General features: G+C 43.8%; 1 protein-coding gene across 5 annotated transcripts in view; it reads right to left on the bottom strand.

Moving 5' to 3' along the window:
- Positions 1-24,087, bottom strand: part of IQCA1 (IQ motif containing with AAA domain 1) — a 464,058-nt gene that overhangs the window by 407,560 nt on the left and 32,411 nt on the right. For all 5 annotated transcript variants that reach the window (XR_011557328.1, XM_070732268.1, XM_070732270.1 and 2 more), the window contains exon 2: positions 13,222-13,549. Coding sequence is in view for 4 of the 5 variants with exons in the window: in XM_070732268.1 (XP_070588369.1) it covers positions 13,222-13,549 (328 nt within the window). In the remaining variant the exon portion in view is untranslated. The remainder of the gene's footprint in view (positions 1-13,221; positions 13,550-24,087) is intronic.

The raw sequence follows: 24,087 nt of genomic DNA on the forward strand, positions 1-24,087 counted from the left end.
AGCAATTAGACAAACTAATTGCACAGGGGGGGTTGGAGCCAACTGATCATCCAAAGAGATGCCTATTGTCACACCAATTAAACCAGATGGCTCAATTCACATCTGTGTACACTATAAATGCATGATAAATAAGGCATTGCAACAAAGTGCCTATCCTCCGCCAATTGTGCAACAGCTATTGCATTCATTGGGCAAAGGAAGACTTTTGCCAAGCTGGATCTAGCCCAAGCATATCAACAGTTGCCAATGGATGATGCCACTGCAGAAGCACAGAGATGGCTTTTAGGTACTGCAGATTGCAATTCAGGGCAAGTGTGGCACTGGGACTTTTTCAAGCCAATGGAGCACCTCCTGCAGGGCATTGAGGGGGTGGTACCATATTTTTATGATATCCTCGTGGCAGCAAACAACAAAGAACAACTAATCCATCAATTAAAGATAGTCCTGAGTTGGTTTCAGGAAATAGGACTTAAAATTAGAAAAGAACAATGCCAGATAGTAATACCCCCAAATCGAATTTTGGGGATACCTGATAGATGAGTTGGGCATTCATGCCACAAATAGCAAAATAAAAGCAATTAAGGAAGCTCCCACCCAACCAATAAGACAGAACTTCAGGTATTCCTAGTCTTGTTAAGGTATTTTTCTGCCACAAAAGGCAACAGTTGTGGAACTACTCCATTGATTATTGGATAAAAAGGCAAATTGGATCTGGGAACATAAAGAAGCATCTGCTTTCAAAGCCATAAAAGATTTTTTCACTTCAAACAGCATTCTTGTACAATACAATGAGATCTTACCCTCATATTAACCTGTGATGTTTTGCCTTTTGGCATCGGAGCTGTCCTCAGCCAATGGCTGCCAAATGGAAATGAGAAACCAATTGTGTTTCACTCAAAACATTGTAAAAAGTTGAACATAACTACAGCCGGCTTGCTGCAGTTGCAGGAGTCAAGTGATTCCATTAGTACTTATACAGAAGGGACTTCAAATTAATCACTGATCACAAACCACTCCTTGGCATCATCGCAGGAAACCAATCCCAAACATACTGTCTCCCAGAATGATGAGATGGACTGTTCTCCATAGTGGGTGGAGCTAGCCATCAAGGATGTGAATGGTATGTATGTATGTATGTTTGGTTTTTATATTAATTGATTTTTAATCATCAATACCAAATTACTATTGTACACTGTTTTATTGTCGCTGTTAGCCGCCCCGAGTCTCTGGAGAGGGGCGGCATACAAATCCAATAAATAAATAAATAAAATAAATGTGAAGACATTGCCCTTTAGCTAGTCAGAACTGAGTCTGAAGTATAAAAGCCCCCCACACACACACACACTATCACTCCCCCTCTTTGGACTCGGTCTTAGCCATAAAGGACTTGTGTTTCTCCCATCCTTGAAGGAATTCCACCACTACAAGTATCCAGCTCTGGTCTTCATCTTTGTGAGTTGCCTCCCCAAGTGACTGTGCCTGGGCCAACTAGTCTATGCACCAAGCAAAGAGATCCATGGAAGTCAAGCCGATGGAACCAGCCACATTGAAAGGAAACATCAAGGTGGTTCCACAGGATGAAATGGGAGCAGCCAAAGACCTGCCTGCTCAGGCAGCCTCTGCCAAGTCAAATGAGCTGCGCAGGTCTGGCGGCACCCATCAAAGTCCTGCCTACTTACGTGATTATGTCCCATGAACTCAAAATGTTTGGCTGATGCTTTTCCAGGAGAGGAGGAGCAGATATCCAATAGGATATCTAATGAATCCATTGATTCATTTTCTGGGCAGGAAAATGAACAAGTGTCAGTGGCTGAATTGACGGACAGCTCTGTTAAAGGGAGCTGCAGTAGTGCATCCTGGCACTTGTATGATTACTGGAGCTGAAATAAAGAGCTGCTTCATTACATTGCTTGTCCTGCCTCTTCAATCATATCCATATCTAACAGGCAGGCAGGCAGGCAGGGAGGGAGGGAGGGAAGGAAGGAAAAAGAAAGGTAGATGGGAATGAGGAAGGAAGGAACGAGGGTAGGGATGGATGGAGGGCTAGAAAATTGGTGGGAGGGATGGACAGAAGGAGAGAGGAAGGGGGAAGGGAGGAAGGAATGAGAAAGAGGAAAGGAAAAAAGGAAGGAAGATGGGAATGAGGAGGGGAAGGGGTAAGGACAGATGATGGGAATGAGGAGGAAAAGAAAAGGGAAGGAAGATGACAATGAGGGGAGGAAGGAAGGAAGGACGTATGAACTATGGGAATGAGAAGGAGGGAAAGGAAAAAAGGAAGATAGGAGGAAGATTATGAGAGGGATGATGTTCTGATGGAAGTCCTGTCTTAGCACCTGGCCACCAGCAGACCTGCTGCTCTTTCACCATCCCCTTGTCCCCTCCTGTCGTGGTAGTCTCCCATCCTATAGCTGAGGTTACAAAGATGGGTCTCTTCCAGGAGTGGGTTTTAACTTGCCTCACTGCCGGTTTGCTTTCTCCTGGCGCAATGTGGCTGCAACTTGTAGGCACACACATGCACATGTGCAGTGCCAACCCCCCACCCCACCCCCAAAAAGAAGACAACATGATAGTGATGCTTGCACAGTGCTGAAAACTTGGCTTCTGCACATGTGCAGAAGGAAAAAACCCTTGAAAAAAATTCACACACACACACACCAAAATAGCGATATCATTGTCTGAATCGCGATGACTGAACCATTTCCATGGCATCATCATGACATGACCAATGGTTTGCTACTGGTATGGGCAAACTGGGAGGAACCCATTTCTGAACCCTTTGCAAGGAGAGAGAGTAGGCCTCCTTTTGACTCACACACTTTGCCCTACTGCCTACTGGCCACAAAAAGTGAGCATAGCAGCAGCATCGAGGAGGTAAGCACAGACAGGTGCCCCCCTTGGAGAAGAGGGGCTGGGTGAGCTGTGGGGTCCCAGTGCTTTGGAAGCTCAAGAGCTGGACTGGGAGCTTGCTCTCCACTGCCCAGGACTCTCACACACCGCTGTCTAGGGTCTTCGCATGGCCGGAGGAGAGTGGCGAGGCTCCTCTGGTGAACAAGAGCTAGGAGCTCATCCTGATCTTGCTTTCCTCTGCTAGAGACAATGGATACCACAGGCGTCTCTCAATGTGAGAAACAAGCTGGCTGCATCCACCGCGGTCATGCTCAACTGATCAGCCATGATCCCCCAAGGTCAACTACAATCCTGATGTGGCCTTCAGTGAAATCGAGCTTGACACCCCTGTTCTATGTCAATGTTCTATGTATAAGTCTTGATGATGAATGAAAACTAAGGGCAGGCACTGATGTACTAAAAAATTAAGAAGGATAGGATGAGACAATTATTAAGCAAGTGGAAAACAAAAAAGGGTAGCTAAAATTGAAGGCAATGTCAAAGCTGAACTGACAAGAAGAGATGTTAGAAGAAGCCTGGCAGAGACTAAGAGTGGAGAACTGATGGCAGCTGTGACTATTTTGAGGTGTGAACAAAGGCATACCTGTTAGTTTAGCATCTGACTACATGGCAGGAAAATTCAAAAGTTCATGGGCTCTAGTAACATCTTTTTTTTAAAAAATAAATTTTTTATTGATTTTATAAAATAGTTACATAAAACAAACATACAACAGTGCACGGTGCATGTGCCCATCACCTAACAACAAGACACCCCCCATCACTCCCACCACCCATACAAAAGGATTCAAAGAATTTAATTTGTTTATCTATTGTTCCTTGGCTCTATCTTGCATCAAATATTACTAAAAGAGTGATTGCAGTTTATTTTTCATATTTACATCACAGATTCTACTCAACATATAATCTTTTACCTTATTCCATTGTACCATCAGCTTCTCCAATTTGTTCTCATCAAAATTATTTAATCTTATTTCCATAATTTCGAAGTGTATGTGGTTCACCATGTACCAGTACCAATTTTGTAGTGTCCATTTTGTAGAGTCTTTCTAACCTAATACCATCACCGCTTGAGCACTTTCCAATGCTGAGGCTTTAATTTCCTTGAATTCTCCTAGTTCTCTGTATTTAATTAAAATTGCTATTTCTTTTGTAATTGTCCAGTTAATGTTTAGCATTTTATTAATTTCATTCTGTACTTCATTCCAGAATTTCTGAATTTCTGCACACTCCCAGAGCATATGTATAAAGATTCCCTTTTCTTGGCACCCATGCCAACAATTACCCTTCTCTTTCCCCTGGAAGTGTGCAATTTGTACTGGTGTATAGTACCATTTATGTAAAATTTTCCTTCTCATCTCTCTAACTCTCGTGTTTTTAATCTTATATATATTTTCTATTATTTCTTTCATTTCACTTTCATCTATTTGTAAGTCAATTTGCCAGCATCTTGTCAAACTTTTTGTTACTTCCTCTTCCATCTGCAATAGCATTCTATATATATTACCGGCTTGTGCTTTACACTCATTTATCTTTTCTCTTATTATTTTTTCTAAGCAATTTTCTTCTCGTAAGAGAGCTTCTTTATTCTCACTTTTATTTAAATATGTGCTTATTGCATTAATCTGCAACCATTTCTGTTTACCAATCCACCATTCCAATCGAGTTCTACTGACTCTTCCATCTTTCTCATATAATTGTTCAATTCTCGTTATCCCTTTACTATTTAATACTTTGATAATTCTGCTTAAGTTAACATCATCCCCTATATTCAATACATATAACGTTGATAGCCTGGAGATCCTAATTCCACTTTTCCTCTGCCATTTAGACCATATTTCTAAGCATGCTTTGAGAGGGTCACTTAAATTGCTAATTTCTGTTCTACTCCAATTTTTAAATAACAACTCTTTGTTATTTATATTATTAATTTCCTTTTCTAACTCTACCCATTTCTTTTCCCCCCATAACTGTAATTCCATTAACCTTTCTATTTGAAATGCTTCTCTATATAGTACTAGGCACGGGCTGCCCCAACCCCCCTCTTTCTCTTGTGCAAACTGCCAATGTTTTCTTATTCTAAGCTTTTTGTTTCCTTCAATCCAAAAATTTAATTTGCTGTCCCATTCTCTTAATTTTGCCTCAGGGAAAATACCCGGTAGAACCTGAAACAGATACATCATTTTTGGTATTATCATCATTTTAAGGGTCCTAATCTTGGCAATTCTTCCTAACTTTTTACCCTTCCAGTTTTTTATCTGCTTCTGATTTTTTTTCCATATTAAATTATAGTTGGCCGTTACTATTTTTATTGGATTCTTGAACAACCAAATTCCCAGGTATTTCATTTTTTTACAACCTAACTTCAATCCTGATATTTTTTGTATCTCAATTTGCTCTTTAGGGCCAGTATTTAAACATATTATCTCTGATTTCTCTATATTAACCATAAGTCCCGATTGATCTTTAAATTCCTGGAGCAATATCATTATTCTTTTCATCATTTCGATTGGGGTTTCAGACATCATTATAGCGTCATCTGCAAACAAATTTAATTTCAATTCAAATTTCCCTATTTGATAACCTCTCCATTCCTTATCGTTTCTAATTTTGTTTGCTAAAGTCTCAATTTATTTATTTATTTATTTATTGTATTTGTATGCCGCCCCTCTCCAGAGACTCGGGGCGGCTAACAGCGACAATAAAACAGTGTACAATAGTAATTTGGTATTGATGATTAAAAATCAATTAATATAAAAACCAAACATACATACATACATACCATGCATAGAATTGTAAAGGCCTAGGGGGAAAGAGGATCTCAATTCCCCCATGCCTGGCGGCAGAGGTGGGTTTTAAGTTGTTTACGAAAGGCAAGGAGGGTGGAGGCAGTTCTAATCTCTGGGGGGAGTTGGTTCCAGAGGGCCGGGGCCGCCACAGAGAAGGCTCTTCCCCTGGGTCCCGCCAGGCGACATTGCTTAGTTGACGGGACCCGGAGAAGATCCACTCTGTGGGACCTAACTGGTCGCTGGGATTCGTGCAGCAGAAGGCGGTCCCTGAGGTAATCTGGTCCGGTGCCATGAAGGGCTTTATAGGTCATAACCAACACTTTGAATTGTGACCGGAAACTGATCGGCAACCAATGCAGATTGCGGAGTGTTGGTGTGACATGGGCATATTTGGGAAAGCCCATGATTGCTCTCGCAGCTGCATTCTGCACGATCTGAAGTTTCCGAACATTTGTCAAAGGTAGCCCCATGTAGAGAGCGTTACAGTAGTCAAGCCTCGAGGTGATGAGGGCATGAGTGACCGTGAGCAGTGACTCCCAGTCCAAGTAGGGTCGCAACTGGTGCACCAGGCGAACCTGGGCAAACGTCCCCCTCGCCACAGCTGAAAGATGTTTCTCTAATGTGAGCTGTGGATCGAGGAGGACGCCCAAGTTGCGAACCTTCTCTGAGGGGGCCAGTGATTCTCCCCCCAGGGTAATGGACGGACAGATGGAGTTGTCCTTGGGAGGTAAGATCCACAGCCACTCCGTCTTGTCTGGGTTGAGTTTGAGCTTGTTGACACTCATCCAGGCCCTAACATCCTCCAGGCACCGGCCCATCACTTCCACTGCTTCGTTGGCTGGACATGGGGTGGAGATGTATAACTGGGTATCATCGGCGTATTGATGATACCTCACCCCATGCCCTTGGATGATCTCACCTAGCGGTTTCATGTAGATATTAAATAGCAGGGGGGAGAGGACCGACCCCTGAGGCACCCCACAAGGGAGAGACCTAGAGGTCGACCTCTGATCCCCTACTAACACCGACTGCGACCGACCAGAGAGGTTTGAGGAGAACCACTGAAGAACAGTGCCTCCTACTCCCAACCCCTCTAGTCGGTGCAGAAGGATACCATGGTCGATGGTATCGAAAGCCGCTGAGAGGTCAAGAAGCACCAGGACAGAGGACAAGCCCCTGTCCTGGGCCCGCCAGAGATCATCCATCAACGCGACCAAAGCAGTTTCCGTGCTGTAGCCGGGCCTGAATCCTTATCGTTTCTAATTTTGTTTGCTAAAGTCTCAATTGCTAATACAAATAACATTGGGGATAGTGGGCAACCCTGCTTAGTTCCATTCTGAATTTTAATCGTTTCTGTTCTGTTACCATTTACTCTGATTTGAGCTATATTATCCTTATATATTGTTTCTATAATTCTACAGAATGAATCTCCCATATTTAAATCTTTACATAGTTGAAATAGGTAATCATGATTAACTTTGTCAAAGGCTTTGTAGACATCTAACTTTAGAATACTTAGTTTTCTTTTGGTATTGGTAGCATGGTGTATAACATTGACCACGTTCCTTATTGGTTCGTAAATCTTTCTTCCTTTAACAAATCCATATTGGTCTTCTCCAATTACTTTTGGTAAAATATTCTCCACCCTGTTTGCCAATATTTTCATAAATATTTTATAATCCTGATTTAATAAGCTGATAGGGCGATAAGAACTTGGATCAGTTAAATCACGATCTGGTTTTGGGATAGTTATAATTTCTGATATTTTCCACGTCTGTGGAGTTTCAGAAGTCTTAATTACATTATTAAACAATTTTTCCATATGAGGTAATAATTCATTCATATACGTCTTATAATATTCAGCAGTAAAACCATCTGGACCTGGGGCTTTAGCAGGTTTCAACCCTTTAATAACTCTAGATATCTCACCATTTGTGATTTTTGCATTTAGCATTTGTCTATCTTCTTCCGTTAATTTCTCTTTGACCTCTATGGTTTGCAAAGTAATATGTTCTTTTTTGTATAAATTCCCATAAAAGTCACTCATTATTTTTTCCATTTCTACATTACTACGTTTAATTACACCTTCCTTATCCTTTAAAGCAGAGATATGGGATTTCTCTTTTCTTTTTTTCAAATAGTGTACCATTTGCTTCATTGATTTGTTCCCCCATCCCCTAATTCTATGTTTTATAATCATCTTCATTTTATTCCATCTTTCTTCATCAAGTAATTGTAATTTCTTTTTCTTAAGTAATAATAGTGAATTCCAATCTCTATTTCTTGTAATTTTTAAGGTTTCTTGGATTAAATCTATTTCTCTTAATAAATTTTTCCTTTCAGTTTCCCAGGATTTCCTAATAAAAGCTTCAGTACTGATACAATTACCCCTCATAACAGCCTTATGTGTATCCCAAACTATTGTTTGCTTAATTTCACCTGTTGCATTAATACAAAAGAATCCATTCAGTTCCTTTTGTAATTTAATTCTATTTTCCTCATTAGCTGAAACCACAGGGTTATATCTCCAAATCCTTTGTTTCCTGCCAGCCTCTAACTCGATCACTGCTAGTAAAGGCGCGTGGTCTGATAACCAAATACTTTTCACTTCCACTTTCTTGAGCTTTGCCTCAGCTGTCTTATTACTGTATTTTTCGCTCCATAAGACGCAGTTTTTTTCCTCCCAAAGTAGGATGAAAAATCAGCCACGTCTTATGGAGCGAAGATGCAGACAGGGAGGGGGGGACGATATACTCATCTGGAGACCGCCGCCTCTGTCGCCGCCTCTCCTCTTCCCAACCCCGAAGAGAGCCGCGCCTTTCGGCCTCCGGAAGTGCTGGGCCGGGGGACGCCTCCACCCCGCAGGTTTAGGAGGCGGAGCGGCACCGGAGGAGCGTTGGCGGTTCCGAGCCTTTGGGAAGGCTACGGGAATCGCTTCAGGAGGCGGGGAGGTCTCGAAGACCCAAAACCCAGCCAGTCGCTCGCAGCCGGCCGCCGCCTGTGCAAAGTTTGGCTGCGAACTCGGCTGGCTAGCTGCTGCCTGGCCCCCTCCCTCCCGGAGGAGGGTCTCCCTTCGCACCACCAGCGGCGCTCCCCCCGCCAGCCAGCCAGCCAAGCCCTGCGCCCACCGGAGCCGGCTCTTCGCTCTCCCCCGCCGCCCGCCGCGTTTGCAGGAGGTGGGGAGGGTCGGGCGGCCCGCCAAGGCCAGGAGGGACGCCGCTGCCCCCCCTTCCCTCTCTCCGCCCGCCGCTGCGCCTCCTGCTGAGCCCCCTCGGCCCCGCACGGCGCCTGTCAGAGGAAGCTGCCCTGTCCCAGCCAGGATCCGGGGGCGAGGTCGTCGGGGTTTGAGGGGCCCTAAACCGCCCACAGCAGAAAAACAGAAAAAATAAGGGAGAAAGAAAGAGAGAGAAAGAAAGGAAGAGGAGAGATAGAAAGGGGGAGAGAGAAAGAGGGAGAGATAGAGAAAGAGAGAGAGAAAGAGAGAGATACAAAGAGAGTGAGTAAGAGAAGGAGAGATAAGAGAGAGAAAGAAAGAGGGACAGAGAGAAAGAAAGAGAGGGGCAGAGAGAAAGAGAGGGACAGAGAGAAAGAAAGAGAGGGACAGAGAGAAAGAAAGAGGGACAGAGAGAAAGAAAGAGAGGGACAGAGAGAAAGAAAGAGAGGGACAGAGAGAAAGAAAGAGAGGGACAGAGAGAAAGAAAGAGGGACAGAAAGAAAGAGAGGGACAGAGAGAAAGAAAGAGAGGGACAGAGAGAAAGAAAGAGGGACAGAGAGAAATAAAGAGAAGAACAGAGAGAAAGAAAGAGAGGGTCAGAGAAAGGGAGAGGAGAGATAGAAAGGGGGAGAGAGAAAGAGGGAGAGATAGAGAAGGAGAGAGAGAAAGAGAGAGATACAAAGAGAGTGAGTGAGAGAAGGAGAGATAAGACAAAGAAAGAGGGACAGAGAGAAAGAAAGAGGGACAGAGAGAAAGAAAGAGAGGGACAGAGAAAGGGAGAGAGAGAAAGAGAAAGAAAGGTAGAGAGAAAGAGGGAGAGATAGAAAGAAAGAGAGAGGGGGGCTTGTTTGTATATTTTCCCAATTCCCCTAGGGCAGTGTTATTGTAATAAATATTTTAGCCTACTTTTTGGCTCAAAATATTTTTTTTTCTATTTTCCTCCTCTAAAAACTAGGTGCGTCTTATCAGCAGGTGCGTCTTATAGAGCGAAAAATACGGTAATTAACATATAATCAATACAACTAAATTTATTATGTCTTGCAGAATAAAAGGTGTCCCTATTTACTATGTTTTCATGTAAATCCGTCATATTGATTTTATTTAAATGTAATTTTTTCTTTTTCCCCCTCCCTGCTGTTAATTCCAAGTTGAAATCGCCTAAAATCACTGTACCTTCCGCAAAATTATCTAGTTTCTGTTTTACATTCATTATAAATTGTTTTGCATTTACATTGGGGGCATAGATTACCGCTAAGGTTACTAACTTATTTTTTATTTTCCCCTTAATAAATAACATTCTACTGTCTTTGTCCCTTTTAATATTAATTAATTGAAAGTACACTCTTCGGTTAAACAAGATGGCGACTCCTCTAGATTTGGCCGTTCCTCTCGACTCATAAACTTGTTGCCACTCGCTATTTGTAACTAATTTATCTGTTTTTTCCCTTCCTTTATGAGTTTCTGATAAGAATAAAATATCAGCTTTACTATCCCTAGCCAGCTTCATGATTCTATAACGTTTTTTCTGTGATGCGAGACCATTTACATTCAACGACAATAACCCTATATCACCCATTTACATAATTTTAAATACATTTCCCCCTCCTGCAAAACAGAGCCTACCGGAAAAATGCTTTTTAATTACCATGAATCCCCACCCCAGTGCCTCTTCCCTGACACCCCCCCCCAGGGGGAGGCAACGAAAAAACCTTTCGTTATCGAGAGGCACTCCTGGATTTGCGTTCCACCAGAAAGCTCCCCCATCTCTCCCCATTTAATAGCATATCAAAAGATTCCCCCCTCCTTCCCTCTTCTCTCCTTATTAGTTAGCGAAAAAAACCAAAAAAATACACAAAAAAGAGATTAATTAGTTGGAAACCATGGTACCATATTAGCAAATCAGCTCAGTTCAGTTCATTATTTCTTCTTCTGGCGCGTAACTCTTGGCTCGTCTCTTTTCTCTTTCTCTTTCTCCTGGAGAAATTCCAGTTCCTTCTGGAGAGCTGCAATTTTTTCTTCCTTGCTTTGTTCTGCTGCACGGATCGGTTGGAGCATAAACAACTCATCCTCTCCTGCTTCTGGCTGGCTTTTCGATATCGGTGCCTGGGACGAACCCTCCGGATTTATCCCCAGCTGATGAAGCAAATTTCTTCCCTCCTTCAAAGATCTCGCCTGGAAAACTTTGGAGTCTTTAAAAACAAATACTGTAGCTGGATAACGCCACGAGAACCTGATTCCATTTTCGTAAAGTTGGGAGGTCAATTCTCTCATCTGATTTCTCATCTTGAGGGTTTCAGCAGACAAATCTTTTAAAACGCGTATTGGAATAGCCTTGTAACGTAAGTTTGGAATCTGCTTCAACTCTCTGAATATTTCTGCCGCTCTCCTTTCCGAGGTAAACCTTACAATAATATATTTTTGATCACCTCGGTTCCGAGATCCAAAAGCCCAGTGCGCTCTTTCAAATTCTTCTGGGTCACATTTAACATTGTTTTCACTGAACCACTGGTGAATTGCTTGAATAAGATGTTTACTCTCCGCAAAATCTTTAGGAAATCCTCTCAGGCGAAGATTGGGCCTCCTTTGTCTGTCCTCCAAGTTAATTATGCGTAGTTCCTGGCGAGACTTTCCCCTCCTCCAGTTTCCCAATTCTTTGATCTTGTGTTTTAGACTGTTCTTTCAATTCCGACACCCCAGCTCCGACAGCTGCTATCTGCTTTTTCATATCTTGGAGTAGCTGTCCCATACTGGCAAATGCCGTTAGCAATGAATCCATCTTTCCTTCCAGCTCCGAAGTAGACGCCATCTTTTCCTTTGTTCTCACTTTTCCCCCTTACTCACGTTTAAAACTGTTAATTGCTTCTTCTTTACACTCTTTCTTATAAAGTTTTCAACAGCTCTGTTCAACTTGCTTCCTCTCAATCCGCTTTTCACCAAGCTAGAGAGGGTTGTCGGGGGTTAACTTTCACTTTTCTTCCTTCACATGAGGGAGCTTTCTTTCGGTGCGTCTATCTAGTAACATCTATGGATTTGTTGCAGGTATCTCTGGGCTGACTCATGCAGGAATGGATCCAATTTTCATCTCTAAACTGTTGAGTGGGAAAATTTTATAACAATTCTGAGGGTCTAGCTCTAAAGAATATGGAATGCTTGCACAGCCATCTAGCTATGAAAGTTTTATTTCATTCTAATTTCCCAAAATCTTTAAAATGATCTCTCCACCCAAACGAGGATACAATCACATTACGATTCCAAATGGCTAAAAAAATCTGCAACAAAATTACTTTAAAATGAAAGTAACTTAAAATACAGTAGTTGCACCAGAACAGACAAACAATTGTTCTATTGTATAGATAAATGATACGAAAGATAGAAACAGTATATGCCTCCTCTGATAATTATTTTTCTATATGGTAATATGTCTGTTTATATAATAAAATATATACTAGTATACTCATCAGTGATGGTGAACCTATGACATGGGTGCCATAGATGGCACATGGAGCCATACCTGCTGGCACCCAAGCTGTTGCCCTAGCTTAGCTCCAATGTGCATATGTGTGCCAGCCAGCTGATTTTTAGCTCAGAGGCACTGGGAGGGCATTTTTGGCTTCTAGAGAGCCTCCAGGGGGCTGGGGGAGAGCATTTTTACCCTCTCCCTGCTCCAGGGAAGCCTTTGGATCCTGGAGAGAGCGAAACTCTAGCCTACTAGGCCCACCAAAGTTGGGAAACAGGCCATTTCCAGCCTCCAGAGGACCTCCAGAGAGCTTCCAGGGGGTAGGGGAAGCTGTTTTCACCTTCCCCAGACATTGAATTATGGGTGTGGACACTCGCCCACGCTCTTTTGGCACATGAGGAAAAAAAGGTTCGCCATCACTGCTCTATATCCTAGAGTATATATTCTACACTACATACTAGTGTAGAATGTATATACTCTCTATATATACATTTAAAGTAATACTATAATCTGAATTTCTAAAAAAAAACCCTCTGGAAATTATCATTTACCATACCTTAACAGAAATATCGATCTAGATCTCTATATTTCTGAAATGAAAATCATGTAAATTTTGCAATGCAAGAATTGGAAGCACTAACAACTATAGGATTGTGAGATTCTGGTGTTTTTCTACAGTATATGATCTTCCCAAGTGAAGTTTAACATTGATAGAAAACTTTGATTTGTAAACTAACTAACTAACTAACTAATTAACTAACAATAAAAAAAAAATAAGACAAAGAACAAAATAAAAAGCTGCACTATGTTGGGACTGGATGCACGCATGAAAATATGCATTTCTGAAGTATACTTACAGGGGATAATTTAAGATCTTGTAAAATGTCATCAAAGTAATGGTATTCTGAGTATTCCAATTCTACCATTTCATTCTTCAATTCCAAGATACGGCCCATTACACCATCTAACACTTGACGAATAATTAAGCGTTTTTGTGGGTGAACAATCTGATCATAAGCTGATTCTAAGTTGTGAAATATCTGCACATATTTGATGTAGAAAGTAGCAAGTATCTGAAAAATTAATAGGCGGTCTTTCAGTGGCTTTGGGGACTTCTCTTCAATCTCCTTTTGCAACAAGCAGTTGAGAGATTCTTGGGCTTCTGCCCATATTTTATTGTAAGTGCTAAAGGAAAAGAAAAAAAAACATGTTAGTTCTTAAAGGAAGCATTAAATAATATTCAGTTGGCAACAAAATCTTATATATGTCAGATTGAAGTAAATCTCATTCTAATTCAGTTGAATTCAATTAAATGTACTTATCTGATTATATAAAATTGTACACTTCACGAATTCATGATTTGTGGAACTATGGCTATTAAATCTGATACTGTCTTTTAATCAATTCTTTGACAAGAGGGGATAGTCCCATTTGGCTTCAAAGGAGACAGTCATACACTCCCTGCTCAAGAAAAAGTCACTGGACCCAATGATTCTGGACAATTATGGTCCAAACTCCAACATTATTTTTAAAAGAATTAAGAAAGTGGTCAACAACTCCAGGGGATCCTGGAGGAAAGTGATTATCTGAACCCATTTAAATCTCTTTCAGGATTAAGAACTGTGTGCATTATTGTGTTTGTTTATTGTATTGTGGAAGCTGACCAATGAGAGATTCAACCTAGAAATAAGGAAGAACTTTTTGATGGTGAGAGCAATCAACCGGTGGAATGGCCTGCCTGTGGAGGTCGTGAATGCTCCAACACTGGAGACCTTCAAGAGGAGACTAGACTGCATATGTCTGGAATGGTATAGGTTTTCCTGTACCAACAGGAGGTTGGACTAGAAGAGCCACAGAGTCCCTTCCAACACAAACAGTAAATAAATAAAATAAAATCTGGCAAAGCCAAGATGGGGATACTGTACTGGTTTTAGCGAATCTTGAACTCCCAGCAGTTTTCAAAATATGATTATTTGTCTGGACTGGTTGTAGGAATTGGCATCTTGCTGCAGCCCAGTTGAGCTTTCCCTACACTGACGGAGCCATCCCAATGTCCACCAGAAGCCCATGATCCCAATGGAGCCAAGTCAATACCCGCTGAAAACCCACGATGCCCAGCTGATGATGGATCCACCCAAAAGCCCCTGACGCCTAGCTGATGATGCCCCAACACCCAGCTGATGATGGATACTTGCCGGAGTCCTGATACCCAGCTCATGACTAGGATAGGGCTCACCCCCACCCTCATCATTGAATTGACTAGCAGCTGTTACTATTGAGACACACACCTGGTGACTTCACAAGAAAACAAATAGACCACGTGACCCAAAGAAAAAGAAAAAAACCAAAACCTGTTTGAAAAACAGACTCTCCCCAATCCTTAACTGGACAGCTATTGGACACAATTGGACACTTACCCCTAACCAACTCTCTTCACACTACACTCTCAAACTCATCTTGCAAACCAAAGCTAACAAGCTAAGTCTCCTCAGACCATACTCCCACACATATCTGTATACCAACCACACACATGGAAGATAAACCAGCCACACACAAGGAGGAGAAGGAAGGAGCAGACTCCATTGTGATTTGTCAACCGTGCTCTATGTACACACTTCAGCCCACAAACCTCCAAAACTTTACATGCATCAAATGTAAATTGATCCAACTACTTGAAGAAAAAATAGAAAATCTAGAAAAAAATCTAAACATCCCAAAATTCAACTATCAAAATGGAAACCCCCAAAATTCATCAAAAGAACAAGCACAACCTGAAAGACCAAAAGACCAAACAACCCCTAGTAGAACCAACCCCTCAAAGGAACAAAACAGAGCCAACCCCTCAGAGGAAGAAAACAGCTGAATACATGTCACCTACGGAAGAAAGCACAAACCAAATACAAGATTTCTACCAAAACCAACCTACCCACACCCAATTCCACTGGCTACAAGCAACCGATACCATGGACTCCCAAGAGGAAAATAAACAAACAACTGTCAAAGAATCACCAGAAAGAAACCACAACAAAGCAGCACCATCAGTAGACACCACAACAAAGAAAAGAACTCCCCAAGCCACCCCAGTAAAAAAAAAAAAAGGAGAGTGCTGGTAATTGGAGACTGAATTCTTAGAGCAGCATTTCCCAACCGGTGTGCCACGGCACACTAGTGTGCCGTGAAGCTCCTAGGGAAGCTCCAGATGGGCGGGGCGCTGCCAGTGCCAGTGCCTCCGACCTGGAGCTCCCACTCGCAGCTGTCCCCCGCCTACTGCCCGATGCCGCTGTTTCTGGCGCTCTCCTGCTGGGCCCCAAAGAAGGAAGGCGGGAAAAAGGAGGCGCGAAGAATGAAGCTCTCCTTTTCCCTGCCTTCCTTCTTTGGGGCCCAGCAGGAGAGCGCCGGAAACAGCGGCATCGGGCAGTAGCCGGGGGACAGCTGCGAGTGGGAGCTCCAGGTCGGAGGCACCGGCACCGGCAGTGCCCCGCCCAGCTGGAGCTTCCCTGGTGTCGGCGGCAAGTGTCCTTTGGGGCCCGGCGGGAGGGCACTGGCGGTGGGAGCGGGAGGGTGCCGGCTGCAGCGGCCCCAGGCAGTCACGGGGAGATGGCGGCGGCGAGAGGGAGCTCCAGGGTGGAGGCACCGACGGTGGCAGTTGGACGTGCTGCTGGAGATGTACATGCTGGCGCTGCGGGGCTGGCACTGGCTCGCTGGCTGGGCCGGAGGTGCCAGCCCCACGCCCATGCCCAGCGCAGCGCCAGCATATACGGCGTACAGCAGCACGTCCAGCTGCCGCTGTCAGGGCTCCCGCTCGATGCCACTGTTGTCGGCGTGGTAGAAAGAGAGAGAGAGACAGAGAGAGAGAGAGAGAAAGAAAGAGACATAGCAAGAGAGAGAGAGAGAAAGAAAGAAAGATAGCAAGAGACAGAGAAAGAGAGAGAATGAAAGAGAGATAGCAAGAGAGGCAGAGAGAGCAAGGGAGAGAGAAAGACAGAGGGAGGGAAGGAGGGAGAGCGAAAGAGAGCAAACAAGAGAGAAAGAGGGATGGAGAGAAAGAAGGGAAGGAAGGAGGCGAGAGAAAGAGGGAGGGAGAAATAGAGCAAAATGGAGGAAGAGGGGTTTTTTTTGTCCAAACCTTTTTTTAGGCCCCCCCCCCCCCGTTCAGTGTTCCCCAGGATTTTGAAAATATGAATAATGTGCCGCGGCTCAAAAAAGGTTGGGAAACACAGTCTTAGAGGAATCGAACCTGCCATCTGCAGACCGGACAATCAATCCAGAGAGGTATGCTGCCTCCCTGGAGCTAAAATCTCCGACATAACACAAAACCTAACCCAAATAATAAAACCCATTGACTATTACCCCCACTAGTATTCTATGTAGCAACAGACAATACAGGACTTGAAAGCAATAATGAGGGACTACAACCAACTGTGCAACCAAGTTAAAGACTTGGGTACAGGTAGTTTTTTCATCCATACTACCAACAAAAGGACAATACCCAGCAAGAGAACATAAAATCCCATAAATAAATCACTGGTTAAATGGTTGGTGTTGCCAAAAGAACTTTGGTTTCCTAGATCACAATCTACATTACCTCCAGGATGGGATTTTAGCAAAGGGCAGGCTTCACTTCACCAAGGCTGGGAAGAATGTCTTTGGAAACTGACTGACCCAACTCGTCAGGAGGGCTTTAAAGTAAAACTGACAGGGGAGAGTGACCATATTATAGGATCAAACAACGAACGAAACAAGGATGGGGTACAAGACAAACTCAAACACCAAGAAGATACAAAATGCCTACCAGGAATCAGACACAACAACAACAACAATAATAATAATTATTAGACTTGTATGCCGCCCCTCTCCAAAAACTCAGGGCAGCTCACAACAAACAACTCAAATGCCTTTACACAAACAGACAAAGCCTGGGGAACAAACAGGGTAAACTGGAAATATTATTGCACGAGGGTGAATATGACATAGTTGGAATAACAGAAACCTGGTGGTATGAAACACGACTGCAATATACAGATAAAAGGATACAAAATATTTATGAAAACTAGATCACACAAAAAAGGTCAAGTTGCACTTTACATTGGGGGGGCTGACTTCTTCCATGCGAGTTGGCAGCTTCTTCCCAAGCTCAGAGGGGGGCTAGCCGTTCTGCGGCAATTTGGGGAGTGCTTTTCTGCACCAATCCTGACTTGAAGGGTTGGGACTGGGAGGGGAAAATCTGGAGATCCATAGGATGGGTGCAAAACCCTAGTGGAACCAGCCCCTTTTGACCAGTTGCTGCTGGAGGTACGTTTACATTATCTTAAGCATGGCAAAGTAGCGGCAGCAAAGAAGAAAACAGCAAATGAAGCCATCTGGGTGAGATTTTTTTTCCTTGTGTTTAAAATTTACTAGAAAGGGGGTAACTTGAAAGAGAGTTGCCTCTGCTCTGTTTTGAAGCTTGCAATTAAGGAGGGAAAGAGACTCCTACACATTCCAGCAGCAAGTGTGTGATTGTTTTATAATGTCCTTTCCCGGAGAGGACTGCAATTAAGAAGTACCTTGAAAAAGTTTGTAACAAAGAGCTAATAACTGAAACACATTAATTTTTGTTGGTGGAGGCTTTTCTTGAGAATGCTGTACTATTTCACTATTTTTTGAATCTGGAAACAGGAAGAAATAGATTGCTTTATATTATATTTTTTGTAGATTGCTTTATATTATATTTTTACTTTTGGCTTTTTTGGGGGAAGGGGCTGCCATCTAGTGGATGTGGTGAGCAGATAAAGCTACATTTTAAATGTCAAGTTTTTGTGGTTGCCTTATCAATGATCTTGGGCAGTTAGAATTTCCCATAACAAGACCACCTGGTGGGAAAGTTAAGATTCTGTGGTTGTTGTTTTTTACTTTGTTTGGGAGTTCTGTTAATTTTGGACTAAGATAGTGCAAAATATTTTTTTCCTAAAGACCTTTGTTTATTCTTCCTTTTTTGTGTGTTATTTTTATTTTGAAAAAAAGAGAAAGAAAACAAAACACCACTATTCTTTTTTTCCTCGTTTGATTTTTACTTTGGATGTATAAATATTTCACCCTCTCCTTTCTTCACTGTTCCTTTCTTGTTTTTCCTTCTCCCTCTTTTTGATTGGGAGGTTCTTTTTGTGTGTGTGGGTTTGTTTAAAAACTTTTTTGGGGGGACTCCCCTTCCTTTGGATTTATTCTTTATTTTTTGGATTTCGGGAGGCTTGTGATTGTTGTTTTTCGTTTTGTTTTTGGGGAGGTTCTGGTTTTTCTTGGATTACTGAGAAGTCTTTTCTTATTGGATTACTTTTAATAATAATAATAATAATAATAATAATTTATTAGATTTGTATGCCGCCCCTCTCTGAGGACTCGGAGGTAAATATTTGTGGGCATCCTTTGCTCTACAAAGGAAAGTTTGAGTCAAGTGAATGAGAATGTAAATCAGATGAAAGCAGAAATGAAAGAAATGATGGGAAAAAATGAGCAGCGTTTACAAAAGATAGAAGAAAAGGTAGAAAGGCATGATTCAAAGCTGGAGGAGTTGGCTACAGTTAATAAAGTCCAGGAAAAGGCATTATTATGCAAACTGACTGATCTGAATTTTATTTACGCTTTCAAAATATTCCGGAAGAGGAGAAGATTTGCGGGAAATAATTGCTGAAGTATTATCAGAACCTTTAGAGGAAGAAAAAGAAATATTCAATGATATTGATGAGGCTTACAAATACTCGATTTGCTATGAAGAATAACTTACTGAGAGAAGCTCATGTAAGATTTATTAAAAAGGAATGTAGAATCCAAGTACTACAAAAAATGAGAAATACAACATTTAAATACCGAGAAAAAGAAATTATTATTTTGAAGCAAGTGCCAAGGAAGGTAAGATATTTAAGAAGAGAATATCAATTTTTGATAAGAAAACTTAATGAAAGAGGAGTAAATTTCTGATGGTTGGTTCCAGAAGGTATTTTCGTGTTCTGGCAAGGACAAAGATACAGATTGGATACAGTTAATAAGGCTGATATATTCTTCAGACAAAATTTCGGTACAGACAGGACGAGGTGAGAGGGAACCACAAGTAAAAATAAAGGGAACAGAAACAGCCCAACCAGCAGCTGCAGAGGGAGGATTATTGGAACTGACTGAAGAATATTTATTGGACATAGCAGCAGGGGGGATGGAACTAATACTATCATTACCACTTGAGAATATTGCAATCACAGAAGAATTTGAAAAACAACTAGCAGCTAAGGAAAAGAGAGAAAGAGTTATGACGAGATCAGCAACAGAAAGGCAAAAGCCTTAAGATAGGAAAAGTTAAAAAATTAACAAATATGGATCAACAGATTAAATGGATCTCACTGAATGTTAATGGACTTATCACACCAAATAAGAGAAATAAAATATTTTCTAAACTCAAAAAAATTAAATATGGACATAATTTGTTTACAAGAAGTACCGAGGGCTGACTAGCTGGGGCTCGGGAAATGGCGGCTATGAGCAAAAACTGAGCCGCCTCATGCACCAACTTGGAGATTGAGAAATATCGCAACCTTCTTCATGCTAAGATCAGCGAACCTAGCCAGACAGCTTTGCCAACCCTGGCTTATTGGACTAGACAGGCCTGGTACGTCGGGTTGCCAAATGGTGGGGGCACCTGGCGTCGGAGGGACCGTCGCCTGTTGTCGGAATTCGAGCTGCCAACGAGCATGGCTGAAGTGAAGAGTGGAGCTGCCGTGAAAGGGGAGGACAAAGACTTTGCAACTGTTTGTGCTGTTTGTACTGGGATCGTGTGGGTGCTTTGAGTTTTGCGAGCTCTGCAGAACAACAAAGGGCGAGGAGAGCCAGAGATTTTACCCAGCGGGTCTGATGGCTACTGGAGGGCGACTGGGGCATTCGGCGACAATTGGAGTTCCCACACAGAGAGAAGAACTTGGGACAATTCAAACCGAGGTAGAGAGACAGAATTCTTACAGTGCTGGTCAGTGGCTGTGGCCAACATTGAGAAGACCACCTTACTATTGTACTCTGAAACTCAGATATTGGCATTGGACCTTGTTAGAACTAAACCAACCCGGAGTCTGGCGCCCACTTGCTGCTGCTCTTCTTTTTCCATAAGAACTATTAGCTAATTTAATGATTTTCTATGTTATTTTGTCTATGTCTTTATGTTTTATGTTTATTGTTTTTTAGCCAATTTTAGGGGGATTACTTTACTAGTGTTTTAATTAATTGTATTAATTATATTTTATTCTATTAATTATATTTTAATTACTATTGGGGGGGTTTAATGATGGATGTTTATGACTATTGGAAGGAATGGGGTAGATTGAATGAGGGTGGATGGGATGGCTAGGGTGGGAGAGATGGGTGGGATGGGTGGGATTATGGTGTGGATAAGATGAATGAATATGGTATGAATGAAATACTTGGCACACCCGACACTGGAGAGGCAGGAGGGGAGGGGGCAACTATCTCTGGGGTGACAGAGGGTCAGAATATCCCGGTGTTGCTGGGGAGAGGCAGATATGGTGGGAGCCATGGAGCTAGCTGTTCCAGGGGAAGGAGGGATCGTTGCTTAATAACGATCCCTTCTTCCGGCTCCATGAGCTCACCCCAGCGTACTGGTGATGAGTGTAACTCTGGCCCTGGGCTCAGGCTGTTCCTACTCAATGCCAGGTCACTGGTAAATAAAGCTCTCCTCATCCGGGATTTGATCCTGAATGAGGAGGCCCACCTGACATGTATGACTGAAACCTGGCTGGGCCCAGAGAGGAGTTCCTCTCTCTGAAATTTGCCCAGCCAGGTTGCAAGTATGGCATCAGCCTCAACCCCAGGGAAGGGGGGGAAGAAGTGGCTATTATAGCCAGGGGGAGCCTTTGCCTGCGTAGATTCCTTGCTCCAGAGATTGTGGGTTGTGGGTCCCTCCTGGTGAAGTTGGACTTAGGAGTTCAGGTGGGCTTGTTGCTCACGTACCTGCCTCCCAGCTGCGTGTCAACAGCCCTCCCTATGCTGCTCGAGGAGGTAGCAGGGCTGGCGGTGGGGTTCCCCAGACTTATTCTCTTGGGGGACTTTAACCTACCGTCGCTCGGCGAAACCTCTGGGCTAGCGCAGGAGTTCATGGACCCATGGACCTGACTCAAGTAGTACAGGGTCCGACTCATGAGGGGGGGCATGCACCCGACATGGTATTCCTCTCTGAACAATTGAGTAATGGTTTGAGACTAAGGGGCTTAGAAGTGCTACCTTTGTTATGGTCAGACCATTTTCTATTGCGGCTTGACTTCCTGTCTCCAATCCTTCCCCGCAGGGAGGCGGAACCGACTAGGTGGTTCTGCCCCAGATGCCTGATGCATCCAGAGGGCTTTCAGAGGGCGCTTGGGGTTATTCCAGATGCACTCGTCCACAGTTCGGCAGAGTCTCTTGCTGAGGCCTGGAATAAGGCTGCAGCAGAGGCTCTTGACCGGATTGCACCGTTGCGACCTCTCCGCGGCACTAGAACATGTAGAGCTCCATGGTTCAATGAGGAGCTCCGAGAGTTGAAATGCCAGAAGAGACGTCTAGAGAAGCAATGGAGGAAGAGTAAGCCCGAATCTGATCAAACACTTGTAAGAGCTCAAATTAAGACTTACAAAATGGCACTCAAGGTGGCAAGATGAGCCGGGGTGGCACAGCAGGTAGAGTGCTGTACTGCAGGCCACTGAAGCTGACTGTAGATCTCAAGGTCAGAGGTTCAAATCTCATCACCGGCTCAAGGTTGACTCAGCCTTCCATCCTTCCAAGGTGGGTAAAATGAGGACCCGGATTGTGGGGGCAATAGCCTAGCTCTGTTTAAAAGTGCTATTGCTAACATGTTGTAAGCCGCCCTGAGTCTAAGGAGAAGGGTGGCATAAAAATTGAATAAATAAATAAAGATGCGCGTATCATGCCGCCTTGATTGTATCAGCGAAATCTCACCCGGCCGCTGTTTAGGGTGACCCACTCCCTTCTTAACCAGGGGGGAGTTGGGGAGCCCTTGCACAGTAGTGCCGAGGACTTTAACACATTTTTCGCTGATAAAGTCACTCACATCTGGGCAGAACTCGACTCTGATTGGATAATAGAGTCGACTGACAATGAGTCAGTCGAGGTGACTGGGGCCCGTACTTGTCCATCTGTCTGGGAAGAGTTTGATCTGGTGACACCTGATGAAGTGGACAAGGCCATTGGAGCTGTGAGTTCCACCATAGGTTTACTGGATCCGTGTCCCTCCTGGCTGGTTTCGGCCAGCAGGAGGTGACACGGAGCTGGGTCCAGGAGATTGTCAACGCTTCTTTGGGGAGGGGGTCCTCTCCGGCTCATTACAAGGAGGCACGTGTGCGCACCCTCCTCAAGAAGCCTTCCCTGGACCCAGCCATTCTCAACAACTACCATCCAGTCTCCAACCTTCCTTTATGGGGAAGGTTGTTGAGAAGGTGGTGGCGCTCCAGCTCCAACGGTCCTTGGAAGAAGCAGATTATCTAGGCCCTCCCTCTGCAGTCTGGATTCAGGCCTGGCTACAGCACGGAAACTGCTTTGGTCGTGTTGATGGATGATCTCTGGCGGGTCTGGGACAGGGGTTTATCCTCTGTTCTGGTGCATTTTGACCTCTCAGCGGCTTTCGATACCATCGACCATGGTATCCTTCTGCGACGGCTGGAGGGGAGGCATTGTCCTTCAGTGTTCTCCTCCTACCTCTCCGGTCAGTCACAGTCGGTGTTAGTGTCAGAGGTCAACCTCTAGGCTTCTCCCTTGTGTGGTGCCTCAGGGGTCAGTCTTCTCCCCCCTACTATTTAATATCTACATGAAACCGCTGGGTGAGATCATCCAAGGGCATGGTGTGAGGTATCATCAGTAGGCTAATGATACCCAATTATACATCACTACCCCATGTCCAGTCAACAAAGCAGTGGAAGTGATGTGCCGGTACCTGAAGGCTGTTAGGGTCTGGATGGGTGTCAACAGACTCAAACTCAACCCTGATAAGACGGAGTGGCTGTGGGTTTTGCCTCCCAAGGATAATTCCATCTGTCCATCCATTACCCTGGGGGGGTATTACTAACCCCCTCAGAGAGGGTCCGCAACTTGGGCATCCTCCTCGATCCACAGCTTACACTAGAGAACCATCTTTCAGCTGCGGCGAGAGGAGCATTTGCCCAGGTTTGCCTGGTGCACCAGTTGCGGCCCTATCTGGACTGGGAGTCACTGCTCACAGTCACTCATGCCCTCATCACCTCGAGGCTCAACTACTGTAATGCTCTCTACATGGGGCTACCTTTGAAAAGTGTTCGGAAACTTCAGATCGTGCAGAATGCAGCTGCGAGAGCAATCATGGACTTCCCTAGGTATGCCCATGTTTCACCAACACTCCGCAGTCTGCATTGGTTGCCAATCAGTTTCTGGTCAAAATTCAAAGTGTTGGTTATAAAGCCCTTCATGGCATCAGACCAGAATATCTCCGGGATCGCCTTCTGCCGCGTGAATCCCAGCGACCAGTTAGGTCCCACAGAGTTGGCCTTTTCCGGGTTCCGTGAACTAAACAATGTCGGCTGGCAGGACCCAGGGGAAGAGCTTTCTCTGTGGTGGCCCCGACCCTCTGGAACCAGCTCCCCCGGAGATTAAGATTGCCCCCACCCTCCTTGCCTTTCGTAAACTTCTTAAGACCCACCTCTGCCATCAGGCACGGGAGAATTGAGACA

Source organism: Erythrolamprus reginae, chromosome 1 (assembly GCF_031021105.1).
Source record: "Erythrolamprus reginae isolate rEryReg1 chromosome 1, rEryReg1.hap1, whole genome shotgun sequence".
NCBI classification, from domain to species: domain Eukaryota; kingdom Metazoa; phylum Chordata; class Lepidosauria; order Squamata; family Dipsadidae; genus Erythrolamprus; species Erythrolamprus reginae.